Below are 14,885 nucleotides of genomic sequence, written 5' to 3'. Positions count from 1 at the left end.
TCTCCCGTTGGGTCCATGCTGGAGCTCTTTTGTGATTCTGGGACTCCATAGTCACCTGTGCTGATCAGCTCGCCACATTGGCCAAACAGGAGATGAAATTCAAAAGTTCATGGGGCTTTTCCTGTCTGCCTGGCCAGTGCATCTGAGTTGAGAGTGCTGTCCAGAGCTGCCACAATGGAGCACTCTGGAATAGCTCCCAGAGGCCAATACCATCGAATTGCATCCACACTACCCCAAATTTGACCCAGCAAAGTCGATTTCAGCGCTAATCCCCTCGTCAGGGAGGAGTACAGAAATTGATTTTAAGAGCCCTTTAAGTTGACAAAAATGGCTTCGTTGTGTGGACGGGTGCAGGGTTAAATCGATCTAATGCTGATAAATTCGACCTAAACTCGTAGTGTAGACCAGGGCTAAGGATGGTAGGACCATGTGGTTCTTTTCAGAAGGGGTGAAGATAAAAAAACCTGTCTGCAGAGAGGTCCACTCAAGAGGGACTAAAAGGGGCTTAAACTGCAGCTCATCCCATAAATTTGACATTTGGCAACACCTGCTTTTGTAAGAGGATGCTTCCAGGTGCTTCTAAAACAGTTCTGGTGAGGTCCCTTCTTATAAAGGTATCACTTGACATGACAATCTTGACTTAACAACTTATATTGAATTTCTTAGCATGTGAGCAATGTTTTAGGCTTGGAAGAAATGCTTATGGTGGTACATTTTTTGTTATACAAGTTTGGGGTAGAGGGAGCTGTGTGAATAGCAGGAGAGTCTGTGCTCAGCTCGATCTGATTAGATTAAGGCAGAGTTGTATGCTGAGAACTGACTTTTTGGTGGTGGACTCAGGGCTGGTGCAAGGGTATTTCGCACCCTAGGTGAAACTTCCACCTTGCGCCCTCCCCCCTCCATGCCCCCACCCTGAGGTGCCCCCCCAGCAGCAATTCTCCCCTTCCTCCCTGAGGTGCCCCCCTTGCGGCAGCTCCCCACCCCTCACCCTCCACCCTGAGGCACCCCCCCCGCCCCAGCTCACCCCTGCTCCGCGCACAAACATGAGCACCCCGAGCATGCCATCACTGCTTCACTTCTCCCACCTCCCAGGCTTGCGGTGCCAATCAGCTTAGGCGCCACAAGCCTGGGAGGCAGGAGAAGTGAAGCGGCCACGGCGTGCTTGGGGAGGAGGTGGGGCAGGGGTGAGCTGGGGCGAGGAGTTCTCCTCCGCCCCCCCTTACTTGCTGCAGGTGGCCCTTGCCGCACTCCCCTGCCCCAGCACCCTCCGCCTAAATGCCGGTGGCGACCGGGACAGCCGAAGATCCAGCTGCCACGGTCCCTGCCAAAGAAAATGGTGCCTCCCAAATGCCAGTGCCCTAGGCAACTGCCAAGGCCACCTAAATGGTTGCACCAGCCCTGGGTGGACTGAGATTTCTGAATGAAGTGATTGCCTGCATCTCTGTTCCAGGACTAATATATTTGTAAAAAGAGCAAGTTACTTTACAGTTATGCCTACACTTAAACAACTGCAGTGGCCCGGCTGCAGCGCTGCGGCTGTGCTGTTGAAGTGCTTCAGTGTAGACACTCACTACAGTGATGGGAGGGTGTCATAGGCACTGACTCCATGGGTGCTCCGGGGCTGGAACACCCATGGGGAAAAATTAGCAGGTGCTCCTCACCCACCGGCAGCCAAGCTCCCCCGCATTTCCTCCCCTCCCCCTCCTCCCCTCCTCCTTCCCTGAGCACGCTGCGTCCCCGCTCCTCCTCCCTCCCTCTGTCCTTCCCTCCGCCCCTCCCTCCCAGTGCTTCCCACACCACAGTCGCCTAACAGCTGTTTGACAGTGCTTAGGACTTTCCGTGAGGGAGGAGCGGGGATGTGGCGTGCTCAGGGGAGAAGGCGGAGAAGAGGTGGGGCAGGGGGAGGACTTGAGGGAAGGAAGTGGAATTTGGGTGGGAAGGGGGCGGGGACTTTGGGGAAGGGATGGAATGAGGGAGGGGCAAGGGCGGTGCAGGGGTGGGAAGAGGCAGTGCAGGAGCAGGGCCTGGGCAGGGGGATTGAGCTCCCACCGGGCAGAGGGGAAGTCGGTGCCTATGGAGGGTGTGACAGTATCACAGGGGTGTAACTGAGGACAGTGGGACTGCTGTGCCCCCTTAATTCACTAATCTGGGTTGTCTCAATGCCTTAGTGGTGACAAGCAGCAACCCCTCTAGGTGCTGTTACCACTCAATATAACCACATTTGGAGCCCCACACCCAACCAGATTGCATGAGTGCTCTCAGAGACATTCATGAATCACACAGAAAAAGGCACGAACCAAATCATCCCAGCTCTCAGCCTTATACCACTGGAATATACCATCTTGCACTGCTCAAGACCCTTTCTTGAGCAATGCAGGCTTATTAATTTGTTCATCACTTCATCAATGGAAAGTGAACATAACACCAGCCTTTGTAACCTGAGCAGATTTATCAAACACTTCAGTCAAACTCACTGGTAAGAATAAACATTAGAATAAGTTTGCTGATTATAAAAGATGGATTTTAAGTGATTATAAGTGATAGGCAAAATTCAGAGTAGTTACCAAAGAAAATAAAAGATAAGCACTCAGTCTGAATTCTCAACCTTAATAGACTAGGCAATATCTGGACTAAGCAGTTTTTCTCACCCACTGGATACTGCATATTAGTTATAGCCTTCATATGCAGGCTCTCTCTGTTAGCCTGGGAAACCAGTCTCCTCAGCTCCAGCATTCTCATTGCCTTCAGCATAGGTGGAGAAAAAGACAGGACAAACCATGTGGCCTTTGTCCTCTATTTTATATCCTCATTCCATGTGCTTGGAGAACACAAGTCCAGGCATGTTAGGTGGGCATTGCTGAGTCACCAGGCAAGGCTGAGCAATTCCCCTGCTGTGGCCTTGTGCAAGTGAGTCATTAAATTGTAACTCCCTTGCTGGACAATGGCTGCTGATGGTTGCTCGACCCCCATCTGGGCATTGGTTAGCTCCCTTGTTGTTTCTAGGGAGCTAATATCTGGGCGATCCCCCAACTCACAGTATATTTTAGTGACAACCACACAGCACAATCTCATAATTTCATATGCACTGATATACATATTTAGATAGAACAATGGCTTTCAGCAGATCATAACTTTTCCCATGATACCTTACATGGCATGCTTTATATGAAATATCACAAGTATATAAAAATGATTGAATGGTGGGGTTAAAGGGCAGTCCCCTAAATTATAGAGTGTCACAGAGGGGTTCTCCCATCACTGTAGTTAATCCACTTCCCTGAGAGGCGGTAGGTAGGTCGACAGAATTCTTCCATCAATTTAGCGCTATCTACACCAGGGATTAGGTTGGTTTAACTGCATCCCTCAGAGCTGTGTTTTTCACACCTCTGAGCATCATATCTGGGTTGACCTAACTTTTAATGTAGACCTGGCCTTAGAATATACCCAGAATCTGTATCACTGATTTCTGCTTTGCTGGGAAAGCTGCTCTGCAAGGTCCTTACATTCACTACCACTTGGCAGATGGGTGAGACTGGTGTCAGACTAGGACAGTAGTATCAGAAGAGGGCATTAGGATTAAGTTGTGTTAATTAATTATAAAGTACTGGCATTCTGTTCCAGCCTTCGTACCCAGCCTTCAGAGACTGCCACCTCTTGGGTTTCCCTTTCTGTCAATTTTACCAAAATCAAAAGACTTACTGATGCTGGGTACTAGAGTTTGGCCTGAATCCTTACATCATCCTGGGTCATGATCATAGTCCTTACTTCTTTCTTGGCCCAAGTTGTTGGTCAATCCATCACAGATATGTCTGGCACAAGAGCTTCACAATCTGCCAGAAAATAAATGATTATGGTCAATAAGGAGTGTGTTGCCTACACCTTCCAGGCTATTAATACTGCCCCAGAACATCCTGGTGATGTAACATTGTCCTGTTGATACATAGTGTGGAGTGGGGAGCATAACAGTGCAGGCACAGAGCGCTCCTTGTTACGTTTGGTGCACTGCATTATGGGATTGATGCACTGCATTGTGGGATTGCCTACCACAAATCAAAATGGAAGTTAAGAGAATGTACTAAACTGACTAAGCTGGCACTAGCCATGCTTCCTATCCATATCAGGAAGCTAGCACACTACCAAGAGCTGAGAATGACACTAGACCCAAGCAAGACTGTCAATTTTGTCAAAACAGTCAATTCTGGGTCCAGTTCTGTTCAATATCTTCATCAATGATTTAGATAATCTCATAGAGAGTACACTTATAAAGTTGGTGGATGATACCAAGTTGAGAGGGGTTGTAAGTGCTTTGGAGGATAGGATTAACATTCAAAATGATCTGAACAAGCTGGAGAAATGGCCTGAAGTAAATAGGATGAAATTCAATAAGGACAAATGCAAAGTAGTCCACTTAGGAAGGAACAATCAGTTGCACAAATACAAAATGGAAAATGACTGCCTAGGAATGAGTACCGTGGAAAGGGATCTGGGGGTCATAGTGGATCACAAGCTAAATATGAGTCAACCATAACACTGTTGCCAAAAAAAAAACCAAGTATCGTTCTAGGATGTATTAGCAGCAGAGTTGTAAGCAAGACAGAAGAAGTAATTCTTCCACTCTACTCCACGCTGATTAGGCCTCAGCTGGAGTATTGTGTCCAGTTCCGGGTGCCACATTTCAGGAAAGATGTGGACAAATTGGAGAAAGTCCAGAGGAGAGCAACAAAAATGATTAAAAGTCTAGAAAACATAACCGATGAGGGAAGATTGAAAAAACTGGGTGTGTTTAGTCTGGAGAAGATAAGACTGAGGGGGGTGGACATGGTAATAGTTTTCAAGGACATAAAAAGTTGTTATGAGGAGGGGGGAGAAAAATTGTTCTTATTAACCTCTGAGGATAGGACAAGAAGTAATGGACTTAAATTCCAGCAAGAGTGGTTTAGGTTGGACATTAGGAAAATCTTCCTTTCAGGGTGGTTAAGTCCTGCAATAAATTGCTCAGGGAGGTTGTAGAATCTCCATCATTGGAGATTTTTAAGAGCAGATTAGAGAAACACCTGTCAGGAATGGTCTAGATAATACTTAATCCTGCCATGAGTGCAGGGGACTGGACTAGATGACCTCTTGAGGTCCGTTCCAGTCCTGCGATTCTGTGAATTAATTTCAGTTCCAATAACCTATGTTAACCCTTGTGTATGTGTGAATACAACCTAGGTTTCATCTTGAAGAGAACTGGACACTGAATTTGAGCATCTTTTTGGCCAGGTGTAGACTGGTGCTTAATTGTTCGATAGCTTCATGTTTGTGTTCTCAGTCAAATTATTTTGGTGCTAACTTCTCCTCAGTCCTGGTAATGTGGTTATTGTGAGCAACCTTCACAGCTCTTGCTGATGTGCTCTCTTGTGTTCGGAGGAATGACACTCACGGTGGCAGTAAGTGATAACAAGAAATCTCAGTAATGCACAAATGAGTTCATCCTCTCACAACTTCAGACCCACACATGATTACTAACAATGGCATTTCAATGCAGTGTGATCGCCTGCATGATGGAGAAAAGCAGCTTGCCATATGGATTCCTGCTCCATCACATACCTTTGCAAGTATATTCACACACATGAGTCACAGTAGACAAGAATCATTTGTGTTTGGCCAAATGTAAGCTCTACTCAGAGATGAAAGTAAGCTGGTACGGTACGGTGCGGCATATTGGCAAGAGCCACTATGCCGTGCTGGACTGGACCGGCTTCTGCGGCGGTGACTTAAAGGGCCTGGTGCTCCAGCCATTGCGGGGAGCCCGGGGCCCTTTAAAGCACCACCGGAGCTCCGGCAGCCGGGCTCAGGCAGGGATTTAAAGGGCCCAGTGCTCTGGGAGCTGCGGGGAGCCCCGGGCCCTTTAAATCCCCGCTGGAGCTCTGGCAGCCAGGCTCCTGTGGTGATTTAAAGGGCCCAGAGCTGCATGGCAGCTGGAGCCCCGGGCCCTTTAATTTGCCCCTGAGCCCCGGGGCTCCCAGCCGCAGAGGTGGCTGGGAGCTCTGGGGTGATTTAAAGGCCCTGGGGCTCCCAGCCACAGCCAGAGCCCCAAGGCCTTTGAATCTTGAAAGGCCCTGCGTCTTCCAGTTGAAGCCCCGCCTCTTCTGGTGGAGGCTACGCCCCCTCTCAGGACTCTGGCATACTGGTAAATCCTTTAAGTTACCTTCACCCCTGGCTCTACTCGAGTGTGCATCCGTGATTATTTTGTTACGTGCTACATCTTGGGAAACATAAGCTGGTTCCTGCTTATAGGGGTCTGAGCCCCACAGGAATTATTTTCAATTATATTTGATTGAAAATACATTATGGAAATATGTTGGAGAGCCTGTATCAAGGGCTCTTACTCTCCTAGGCTGGCATTACATATTGTCTTGTGTAACCTAGCAGCATGAACATCATCATCATATGAAAATAACTATTCTTGGCTTCCATGTTCCATGCAGGAAATTCATTTCCTTTCAACGAGAAAAATTGTATGTGCTTTTCAGAGCTGCAGATGATGCAAGATTCAGTAAGCATGCCAATGACCCAGTTCTGCTGCCGTTACTGTCACTAATGGGGCTACTCACAGGAGTAAGAGCTGTAGGATCAGGCCCAGATCCAGATCATATAGTGCTGTAAAATAATTTCAGAAAATTCTAAGGAAGATCAACAATCTCACTAGTGCCTAATGCCTAAACTAGGCGGGGGAGATTGGTGGCTTGCCTCACCACCCTCTCCCCAACCTAATGGTGTGCTCACCCTCTACCGTCATTCATTGCCTTTTCCCATTTGTCAGCAATGAGAAGTAGAAGTATTTAATAGCTAGCAAAATCTCCCTAACTTAGTTCAGAGAGGCAGTCTTCTTTAGTAGGTAGGAACACAGCCTAGGAGTCAAGCAACCTGCTTTCTGTTCCTGGTTCTGCTACAAGTGTTATGTGTGGAAGTGAGCAAGCCATTTCACTTTTCAGTACCACCATTTCCCCATCTTAAAGAGGGATAGTAAAGCTTATCCCCCTCTGTAAAGTGCCTTGAGATGTACAGATGAAAAACACTACACAGGGGCCAGGTGTCATTGGTTTCAGTACTCTGATGTTGCCCCATACATGACTCCCTTCTGGTGTTTGTTCTGACAGCATTCTGAATGAGCTAAGGGAGTCGACGGCCAAAACCGAGGCTTCATTTCGACGTGCCCAGACTTCGTTGGGAGGCTCTAGATTGCAAGCTTCCTCTCCAGTTTCCCTCAGGAGCTTTTCAGAGGAAGCACGAGAAGAAAGCTCTTGTCTTCCAGAATGGCTGGTGAAAGAGTTACTAAAAGGGCAGCAGAGGAGTCACTCAGTAGGACTCCTGGAGAATATATTGGAGCATGAAGGTTTTCAGCGTCACGTTGACTCTGCCAAAAGTCTGAAGAAAGGAAAGGTATTGTCAATGCTCTCCAGTTTGTGTCTTCTGTGGTATGCCCCCTTTGCAAATAGGATTTGCCACAGGAGAGGAGCCAGAAAGCCAGAACCCCGGTTTTCAATGTGAGTGTAATGATCTTAAGAATTTTACAATGTAATGTGCGTTTAAAAAAAACCCTAAAAAGCCTGTTTAGGAATATGCTTGCCTTTTGATGCACCGAGTTTATGACTAAATCCCTGCACGGTAGGGATGCATACTCAGATGCAACCCAGCTGAAAATCTATCTGGACATCTAAGCAATTAGAGCATCAAAAAGCCCTGGATGCTGGCTCTGCAGTAGGCTGATCTGATGCAGAAACCAGTTTTTTTTAAAAAAAAATCTACTTACAAAAAGCAACCCTCCAGTTTTATGGTGCGAGTTGCCCAATGTACGGATCGCTGCTCAGGTACCTGAATTACCTGAATGCACTCCTTTAATCAAGACCATCATCTTGCAAGTCTCTGAAGAGTGACTGAGTGTGGGCTTGGGAGGATGATACTTCTAATACTCAGCTGCACCAACCCTCCACTTAGCTAGTCTAAAAAGGAATGTGGCGAGTTGGGGTGGAATATCAGTCACTGAGTAAGGTCTTGTCCACACTTGAAACGCTAGAGCAGAGCAACTGCAGTGCTTCAGTGTGGACACTGCCTATGCCGATGGGAGAGGTTCTCTCATCGACATAAGTATCCCACCTCCCTGAGAGGTGGTAATTAGGCTGATGGGAGAATTCTTTCATTGACCTAGCGCTGTCTACATAAGGACTTACATCGGCTTAACTATGCCACTCAGAGGTTTGTTTTTTCACACTCCTGAGTGACGCGGTTATGTGGATGTAACTTTACAGACCAGGGCTAAGGACTACAGGCTTTAGATCAAGAAAAGGAAAAGTAGGTAAATGTCACATTCTGGGGTGCAATCCAAACTGGTGAAGAGTTGTCACCTCTCATCGTGTAACACTTAAGTGCCTTAAAGCTTTGCTATTGTAGCAATTTGCCTGGGACACCCACAGTCAGCAGCAAGCATGCACTCTATGTCTATGTATTGGGCAGCTCTGGTCCAACGTTTTGGATCCAGGAATCTCCTTGCAGTACCACAGTACCACTTCTACTGGTCTCCACCAGCCTTGGTTAACAACTGGTAAGATGACTCCATGCTCTCCCTAGCCCCAGAATTTCCCTGAAACATGTGTTCTGAAATGTCCATCTCTGTCCTGGGACAATTAGAGGAATGTTAAGGTTTGTTGCTCCGTTAAAGAGTCAATATCCAACAGTTTGTTACTTTAACTGAAGTTACCAAACAGTTTGGTTCAAACATAGCACTGAATTGGTTCAGATTAAAAATAAAACAAGTTTATTTAATTTCAAAGAGAGAGGTTTTAAGTGAGTATGTGTGTAAGGATTAAAGTCAGAAATGGTTACAAGAAAAATAAAGCTCAATCACTTTCTAGTAACTAAAACTTAACAGTCTAGACTTGGTTCAAGAAAAAATCCTCACCACGTTTCCATCAAGATGGCTGACCAAATTCCTGAGTCAGGATCTATTCCCCAAAGTCAAAGAGCTGATAACTTTGTCATCTTAGGTAAAAGATAGATAATTTGGAGTTCTGTTCCCCTCTCGTTTATAGTCCAATGAATCTTTGAAATGGATTCTTCTGAAGATTACCTCCAGATAAGTCTATTTCTAGCTGTGGGGTAGACAACATGGAGTTTGTCTTGAAGAGTTTACTTCTTCTCCCACTGGAATTGGTTTCTAAAATGCAAATTATTTAGTTTCTGCCCCCTCCGATGCAGCGGAATGACCATTAAACACATGATAGTCAATCTTTTCCCTGCTGTGATAGTGTGAGGTTTGCCTCCACCAGTTGTTTGCTTGATGGGTCTGTTTATGTAATATGTAAATACATTCTTATGATCTGTCAAAGTATTTTGGAAGTAACTGCCTTGTGGGCAAAACACATTCCTTTGTCTAGGGTGGGATAACTCTTCTTTGGCTGGCAAACACATTTCAAGAATTATAATTTCAGTTATGTTCATTGCTTGGCATCAGTTCTTTGCACCTATATAATGCAATAGAGATGGTCTGACCACTTCAATAGTCTACTCAATAGACCATCCACAGTTGATCGATGTGTCCTTGATCATTTACCCGAGAAACCCATCAAAGAGGATCTCGACTTCCCTCCATCAGTTGAGGAAGTTATGAAAGCCATTAAACTCTGGCAAAGCATCCAGAAAAGATAGTATTCCAGCAGAATTGTATAAAGTAGCAGGCCCAAAGGTTATTGAGGTGTTTCATGACATCTTGAGGAGCATTTAGGAGGAAAAAGAAATGCCACAAGACTTCAAAGATGCTATTATTGTATCACTGTTCAAAAACAAAGGTAGCGAAGCTGACTGTGGAAATTACAGAGCTATTGCTCTTCTCTGTACAGCAGGGAAAATACTAGCTTGCCCTCTACTGATCAAACTCATTGCAAATATATATGAGGAGAATCTGCCAGAGGCGAAGTGTGGTTTCAGACCAGGTCATCGTGCTATTGGCATGATCATTGTCGGAAGGCAGGTCCAGGAACAATGTTTAGAGCAGAACATAGACCTTTATGTAGTTTTCATTGATTTGACCAAAGCTTTTGGTATGCTCAACAGAGAGGGTTTACAGGCTATTCTACATAAACTGGGCTCCCCAAGAAGGTTCATGTAAATCATCCATCTGTTCCATGACCACATGACAGTGCTAATGCTCACCAGCAGTGACTCTTCTGATGCATTTGAAATTTCGAATGGAGTGAAGCAAGGCTGCGTACTTGCTCCAGTGCTGTTCAATTTGCTCTTTGTCTGTGTCCTCAGCCATTCCACAAGGGACTTGGATCAAGGGATCTACATCCAGTACTGACTCGATGGCTCCCTCTTTGATCTTCAAAGACTCAATGCTAAGACCAAGATGCTGGAGAGACTTCTCATCAAGGCACTTTTTGCAGATGACTGCGCCTTGATGGTCCATAGACATGACCACCTTCAGGTCATTGTTGATAGCTTTTTTTTTTTGAAGCATCCCAGCTCTTTGGACTTACCGTCAATCTCGCAAAGACAGAGGTCTTGTTCCAACCAGCACCTCATTCTAATGCCCCAGTGTCAGCCATCTTTGTCTAAGGCGCTCAGCTGAAAAATGTGGATCAGTTCAAGTATGGCAGCACAATCTCGAGTGACAGTTCCCCTGATAAGGTAATTGCCTCCAGAATCAGTAAAGTCAGCCAGGCCCTTGGCTAACACTGAACAAAAGTCCTTAACCAACACAACATTCGTCTCTTCGCCAAATTGAAGATCTACAGTGCAGAGGTTCTAACATCTCTCCTGTATGGATCTGAGACATGGACTCTTTATAGACATCACATTAAACAGCGTGAGCAATTTCACATGTGCTTCTTCTGCTCAATAATAAACATTCACTGGCAGGACAAGTGACAAATATTAAGGTCATTGAGCATAGGTGCTGACTCTGTGGATGCTCCATAGCTTGAGCACCCACAGAAAAAAATTAGTGGGTACTTAACACCCACTGGCAGCCAGCTTCCCCCTTTCCCCGCCAGCACTTTCTGTCCACCAGTGGCCCTGCCAATCAACTCCTCCCCCTCCCTCCTGGCACCTCCCACCTGCTGCAGATCAGCTGTTCTGGGGTGTACAGGAGGCATTGGAGGGGAGGGGGAGGAGCGGGAGTGGGATGCACTGAGGAGAGGTGCAGAACTGGGCAGAAAGGGGTGGGAAGAGGCAGGGCAGGAGTGGGAGCTTGGGGGAAGGAGTCTGGTGGGGGCGGGACCTAGGTCAGAGGGGGATGTTGAGCACCCCTGGGGCCTGGAGGAAGCTGGGGCCTGTGTGCTTGAGAGAGCAAACACAACCAGCATTGAGGAAACGTTACAGAGAGCACAATTTAGGTGCACCAGACATGTCACTGGAATGGAAGAACTCCGTCTCCCAAAATAGATCTTGTAGTTGAGTCAGGGCAAAAGGAAGAAGGATCATCCATATAAGCGCTTCAAAGATAATCTGAAGAGAAGTCTCCAGTGGGCTGGCATCAATCTTAAAGAACTTGAGCAAATGGCTCAGGACAGGACTTACTAGCAGTCTCTGATAAGATCAGCATGTAACAGATTTGAGAGGGATCGACAAAATCATCTCCAGGCTGCATGTGAAAGGTGCCACTAAGCTGCATCATCAAACATCCTAGATACAGACTTCCCATGCCCTCAGTGCGGCCAACTCAGGGCACCAAGGTTCGGACTTCGGAGTCAAATGTGTAGCCATAGATGAGAACTGCAACAATATCATTGTCATCATCTGCGATGGACTGCCAAAGTGCAATGGTATTAGTTACCAGTGGGTTATGAGCTTTCCGTTGATACCTTGCATGACACTTATTAGATACATTTCATGACATTTAAAGAATTGAAGTACATTAGAACAGGTTAGGCCAACTGTAAATTCATTAGCAGATATCAGAGTGCCCCTTTCCCCCTGGGCTGTTCTTAATGTCACAGTAAGAAATATTAAAATGTTCCTGGTTGTAAATATATTACGCAGAGAAAAGAGTAATTACAAGGGTGGATTAGTCAGACAAATTCTGCACTTGTATCCAAGTATGAAAAGCTGTTTACCTTACCATGAGAGGTGACATATGGGAGTGTCTGTGCAATGATATGTACCATTACATACATGGGGAATTATCAGTGTGTTAAGGTTCAGAGTGTGGCCAGCGTTAACAAGATATTTACAGAAGCCTGAGGAGACTCAGTCAAAAGTACCCCTTCTCAAACCAACTGGCCTCTGGAGTTCTTATTAAATATTACATCCACTGAAACTGTGTGTGTGTGTGTGTGTGTGTGTGTGTGTGTGTGTGTGTGTGTGTGTGTGTGTGTGTGTGTGTGTGTGTGTATTTATATTCAAGAGCAGAATTTTCCCCTTAATATTTGTGTGGTGCTTGGAAGGTGTAAAGCTCAATATAAATGATAAGTATTATTACTCTTGTGTGTTTATACAGTGGTAAAAGTATCATGTCTGTGGTAAATTGACATTGTGTCTGTTAGATCAGTCATGATGCACTCTCACTTTGCCACAGATATTGTGGATAAGAAGGAACTTTATGCTAACCAGCTAGAGACTCCAGCCAGTGGGAGCCGTGACAGAAGGAGCCAAAGCAGGGAATGCTGCATTGGTGGGGGCAGGGACAGGTAAAATGAGGTCCAGCCAGGGCCACTACTTCCCCCAGTATCCCTGCACCCAGAACTGTGCAGGGAAGACACCTCGCCCCATCTCTGGGGAAACTAGGATCCAGGTGGTGCCTTCACACCTCACCCCTACCCCACCATGTGGCCTTGTGGGAGGTGGGGTGGAACTGCAGGGAGGACCCAGCCAGATGCTCTGTCTAGTAGAAGCAGAAGCAGACAAAGCAGAATTCAGAGACCTGTGTACAGTTTTGACAAGACTTTCCCGCCCCTTCCTCACACTCCCTTAACCTCAGCTGCATTCCACACCTGCCCCTCTTACCACCTTCTCCCCTGCCCAGTCCCCTTCACCCCTCTGCTCTTCAGTGGCTCATCTCCCTTTAGTTTTCTTTCCAGGTAGCTGATCTCTTCCAAACTAAACTCGCCTGCCCTCAAAAAATTGTGGAACTAACCTCAGGCTTGCTGCCATCACATTGTTTGCTCTGTTTGTGTGTTTCTAACCTCTCCCCTACTCTGTGTCTGTTTTGTCCTGTAAACTCCTTGGGGCAGGGACTGTTTGCTACTCTATTTGTACAGTGCCTAACACAATGGGATCCTGTCCTTGGCTGGTCCTTAGGCACTGCCTTAATAATTATGATTAGCACCAAAGTGAAATGCAGCCTGATGCATTGTTTACCATTTCAATGAAGCCAACAATTGTAGTGTCTCATAGACTACAACTTCAAAAGACACATTGTTTAGTCAATACATTATTGACGAATGCAGCTCAGTGAATGTTTGAAACAATTGCTTGTCATTCTACTGAATAAATAACAACACCTAAAACACTTACAGTAAATATTGCCTCCTGGATTCAAAGGGATGCAGGGAAAAGAATAGAAGGATGCTCTTTACTTTGTCGTCACAGAGGTATATAAAAAACAGATTTCATATTTGAGGGTCTGATCATGTGGTGGTTGAGCATCTCCAGCAATGTGTTTGGCTTCAGTAGAAATTGAAAACAGTCAAGTGAAGTTGACTGTTCTCAATTTTTACAGGATCAGGCCTTTAGTCTGTCATGAGGTTTAGTTTAAAGATGATTTTGATAAAACAAAGAACGGGCCTGATCCTCTTCCAGTTACAGGCAATTACAAACCCCCTTTGTCTTCAGTTTGTGTAGGATTGAATTTTAATTCAGAGAATGTACAACTGGGATTTTCTTTGCATTGATGCAACAATGATGTCTAAGAAAACAATCTGAGGGGAAAGAAGAACTTGATTTAACTTGTACCTTAGTAGAGATCTTCTTCTTTCCTTTCCTCTCGACTCCCTTTTAGACACGAGCACGCTCAGGCTTTGTATCAGTTGTGTATTCGATTGCATGCTGATGTGTCTCTTTTGTGTCTTCACTAAATGTGTGGCTCTAATACAGTATATATATATATATTTAACTCTTGTTTTCTCTCTTTATTTTGGAAAGATTGAACAACAAGTGACCCTTGAACAACTTCAGAAACTAAATACAGCTTTTCAGGTATGACTTTATCAGTGAAATCATATCCGTACGTAGCCCTGATCACAAAAGGAAATGCCCAATTTATGCAAAACAATGTGTTGATTAGAAATAAACTTTTGGGGCAGGAACTATTTTTCTCTGTATAGTTGCGAGCCTGTTTTGGGTACCACTGTAATACAGGAATCATTTATAGAATGATGGTTGGTGCTTCAGATGTTTCATGTAATGTTATGTCTTGTGCTTTTATGTAGTGTTGTTAATAGGTACATTGCATTGACGTTTGTTTCCATATGTAGTCATCACTCACACCCATGTTTGTTTCTCAGAACTGTGGTGTGTCCTAGTTTTGTTTTTTGGTAAAGAATATTTCAGGCTGAACATGTGGATTTAATTGTTAACTTGACAAACTCTTTCTTTTTTCTCTGAACTATATATGGTGGTTTTTTTTTAATGCATATGTCTAGCAGAATGCCCAGAAGATTTGAACATTCTTTGTGGAACATGTCTTTATACAAAATAATACAATTTGCCTCATGCAAATATTTTAGGATCAGTGTTCTAAAATCAGGTTTTTTGGACTCTAAAACCCCAATATGTGGATCATTCCTTTATACCCAGTTTGTTCTGCAAAAGGACAAGCAGCAAAAGTGATCAGGGGCTCTACAGTAAAGTTATTGCACTAAATGACAGTAATACAGTGAACTCCCAATGATTTCAAAGAACAATAT

At 45.2% G+C, this 14,885-nt stretch overlaps 1 protein-coding gene across 6 annotated transcripts in view; it reads left to right on the top strand.

Annotated features, from left to right (window-relative positions):
* The window catches only part of LOC127043254 (WD repeat-containing protein 64-like), a 100,700-nt gene that overhangs the window by 5,242 nt on the left and 80,573 nt on the right, over positions 1-14,885 (top strand). For 5 of the 6 annotated variants that reach the window (XR_007772186.1, XM_050937170.1, XM_050937168.1 and 2 more), the window contains exons 2-3: positions 7,143-7,425; positions 14,122-14,175. Coding sequence is in view for 4 of the 6 variants with exons in the window: in XM_050937170.1 (XP_050793127.1) it covers positions 7,143-7,425; positions 14,122-14,175 (337 nt within the window). In the remaining 2 variants the exon portion in view is untranslated. Of the gene's footprint in view, positions 1-7,142; positions 7,426-13,532; positions 13,572-14,121; positions 14,176-14,885 lie in introns of those variants that run through there. The other variant, XM_050937171.1, reaches the window with a different exon arrangement.

This window comes from Gopherus flavomarginatus, chromosome 1 (assembly GCF_025201925.1).
Source record: "Gopherus flavomarginatus isolate rGopFla2 chromosome 1, rGopFla2.mat.asm, whole genome shotgun sequence".
NCBI classification, from domain to species: Eukaryota; Metazoa; Chordata; order Testudines; family Testudinidae; genus Gopherus; species Gopherus flavomarginatus.
The sequence above is the reverse complement of the archived record's forward strand: the minus strand, read 5'-3'. Positions and strand labels throughout refer to the sequence as shown.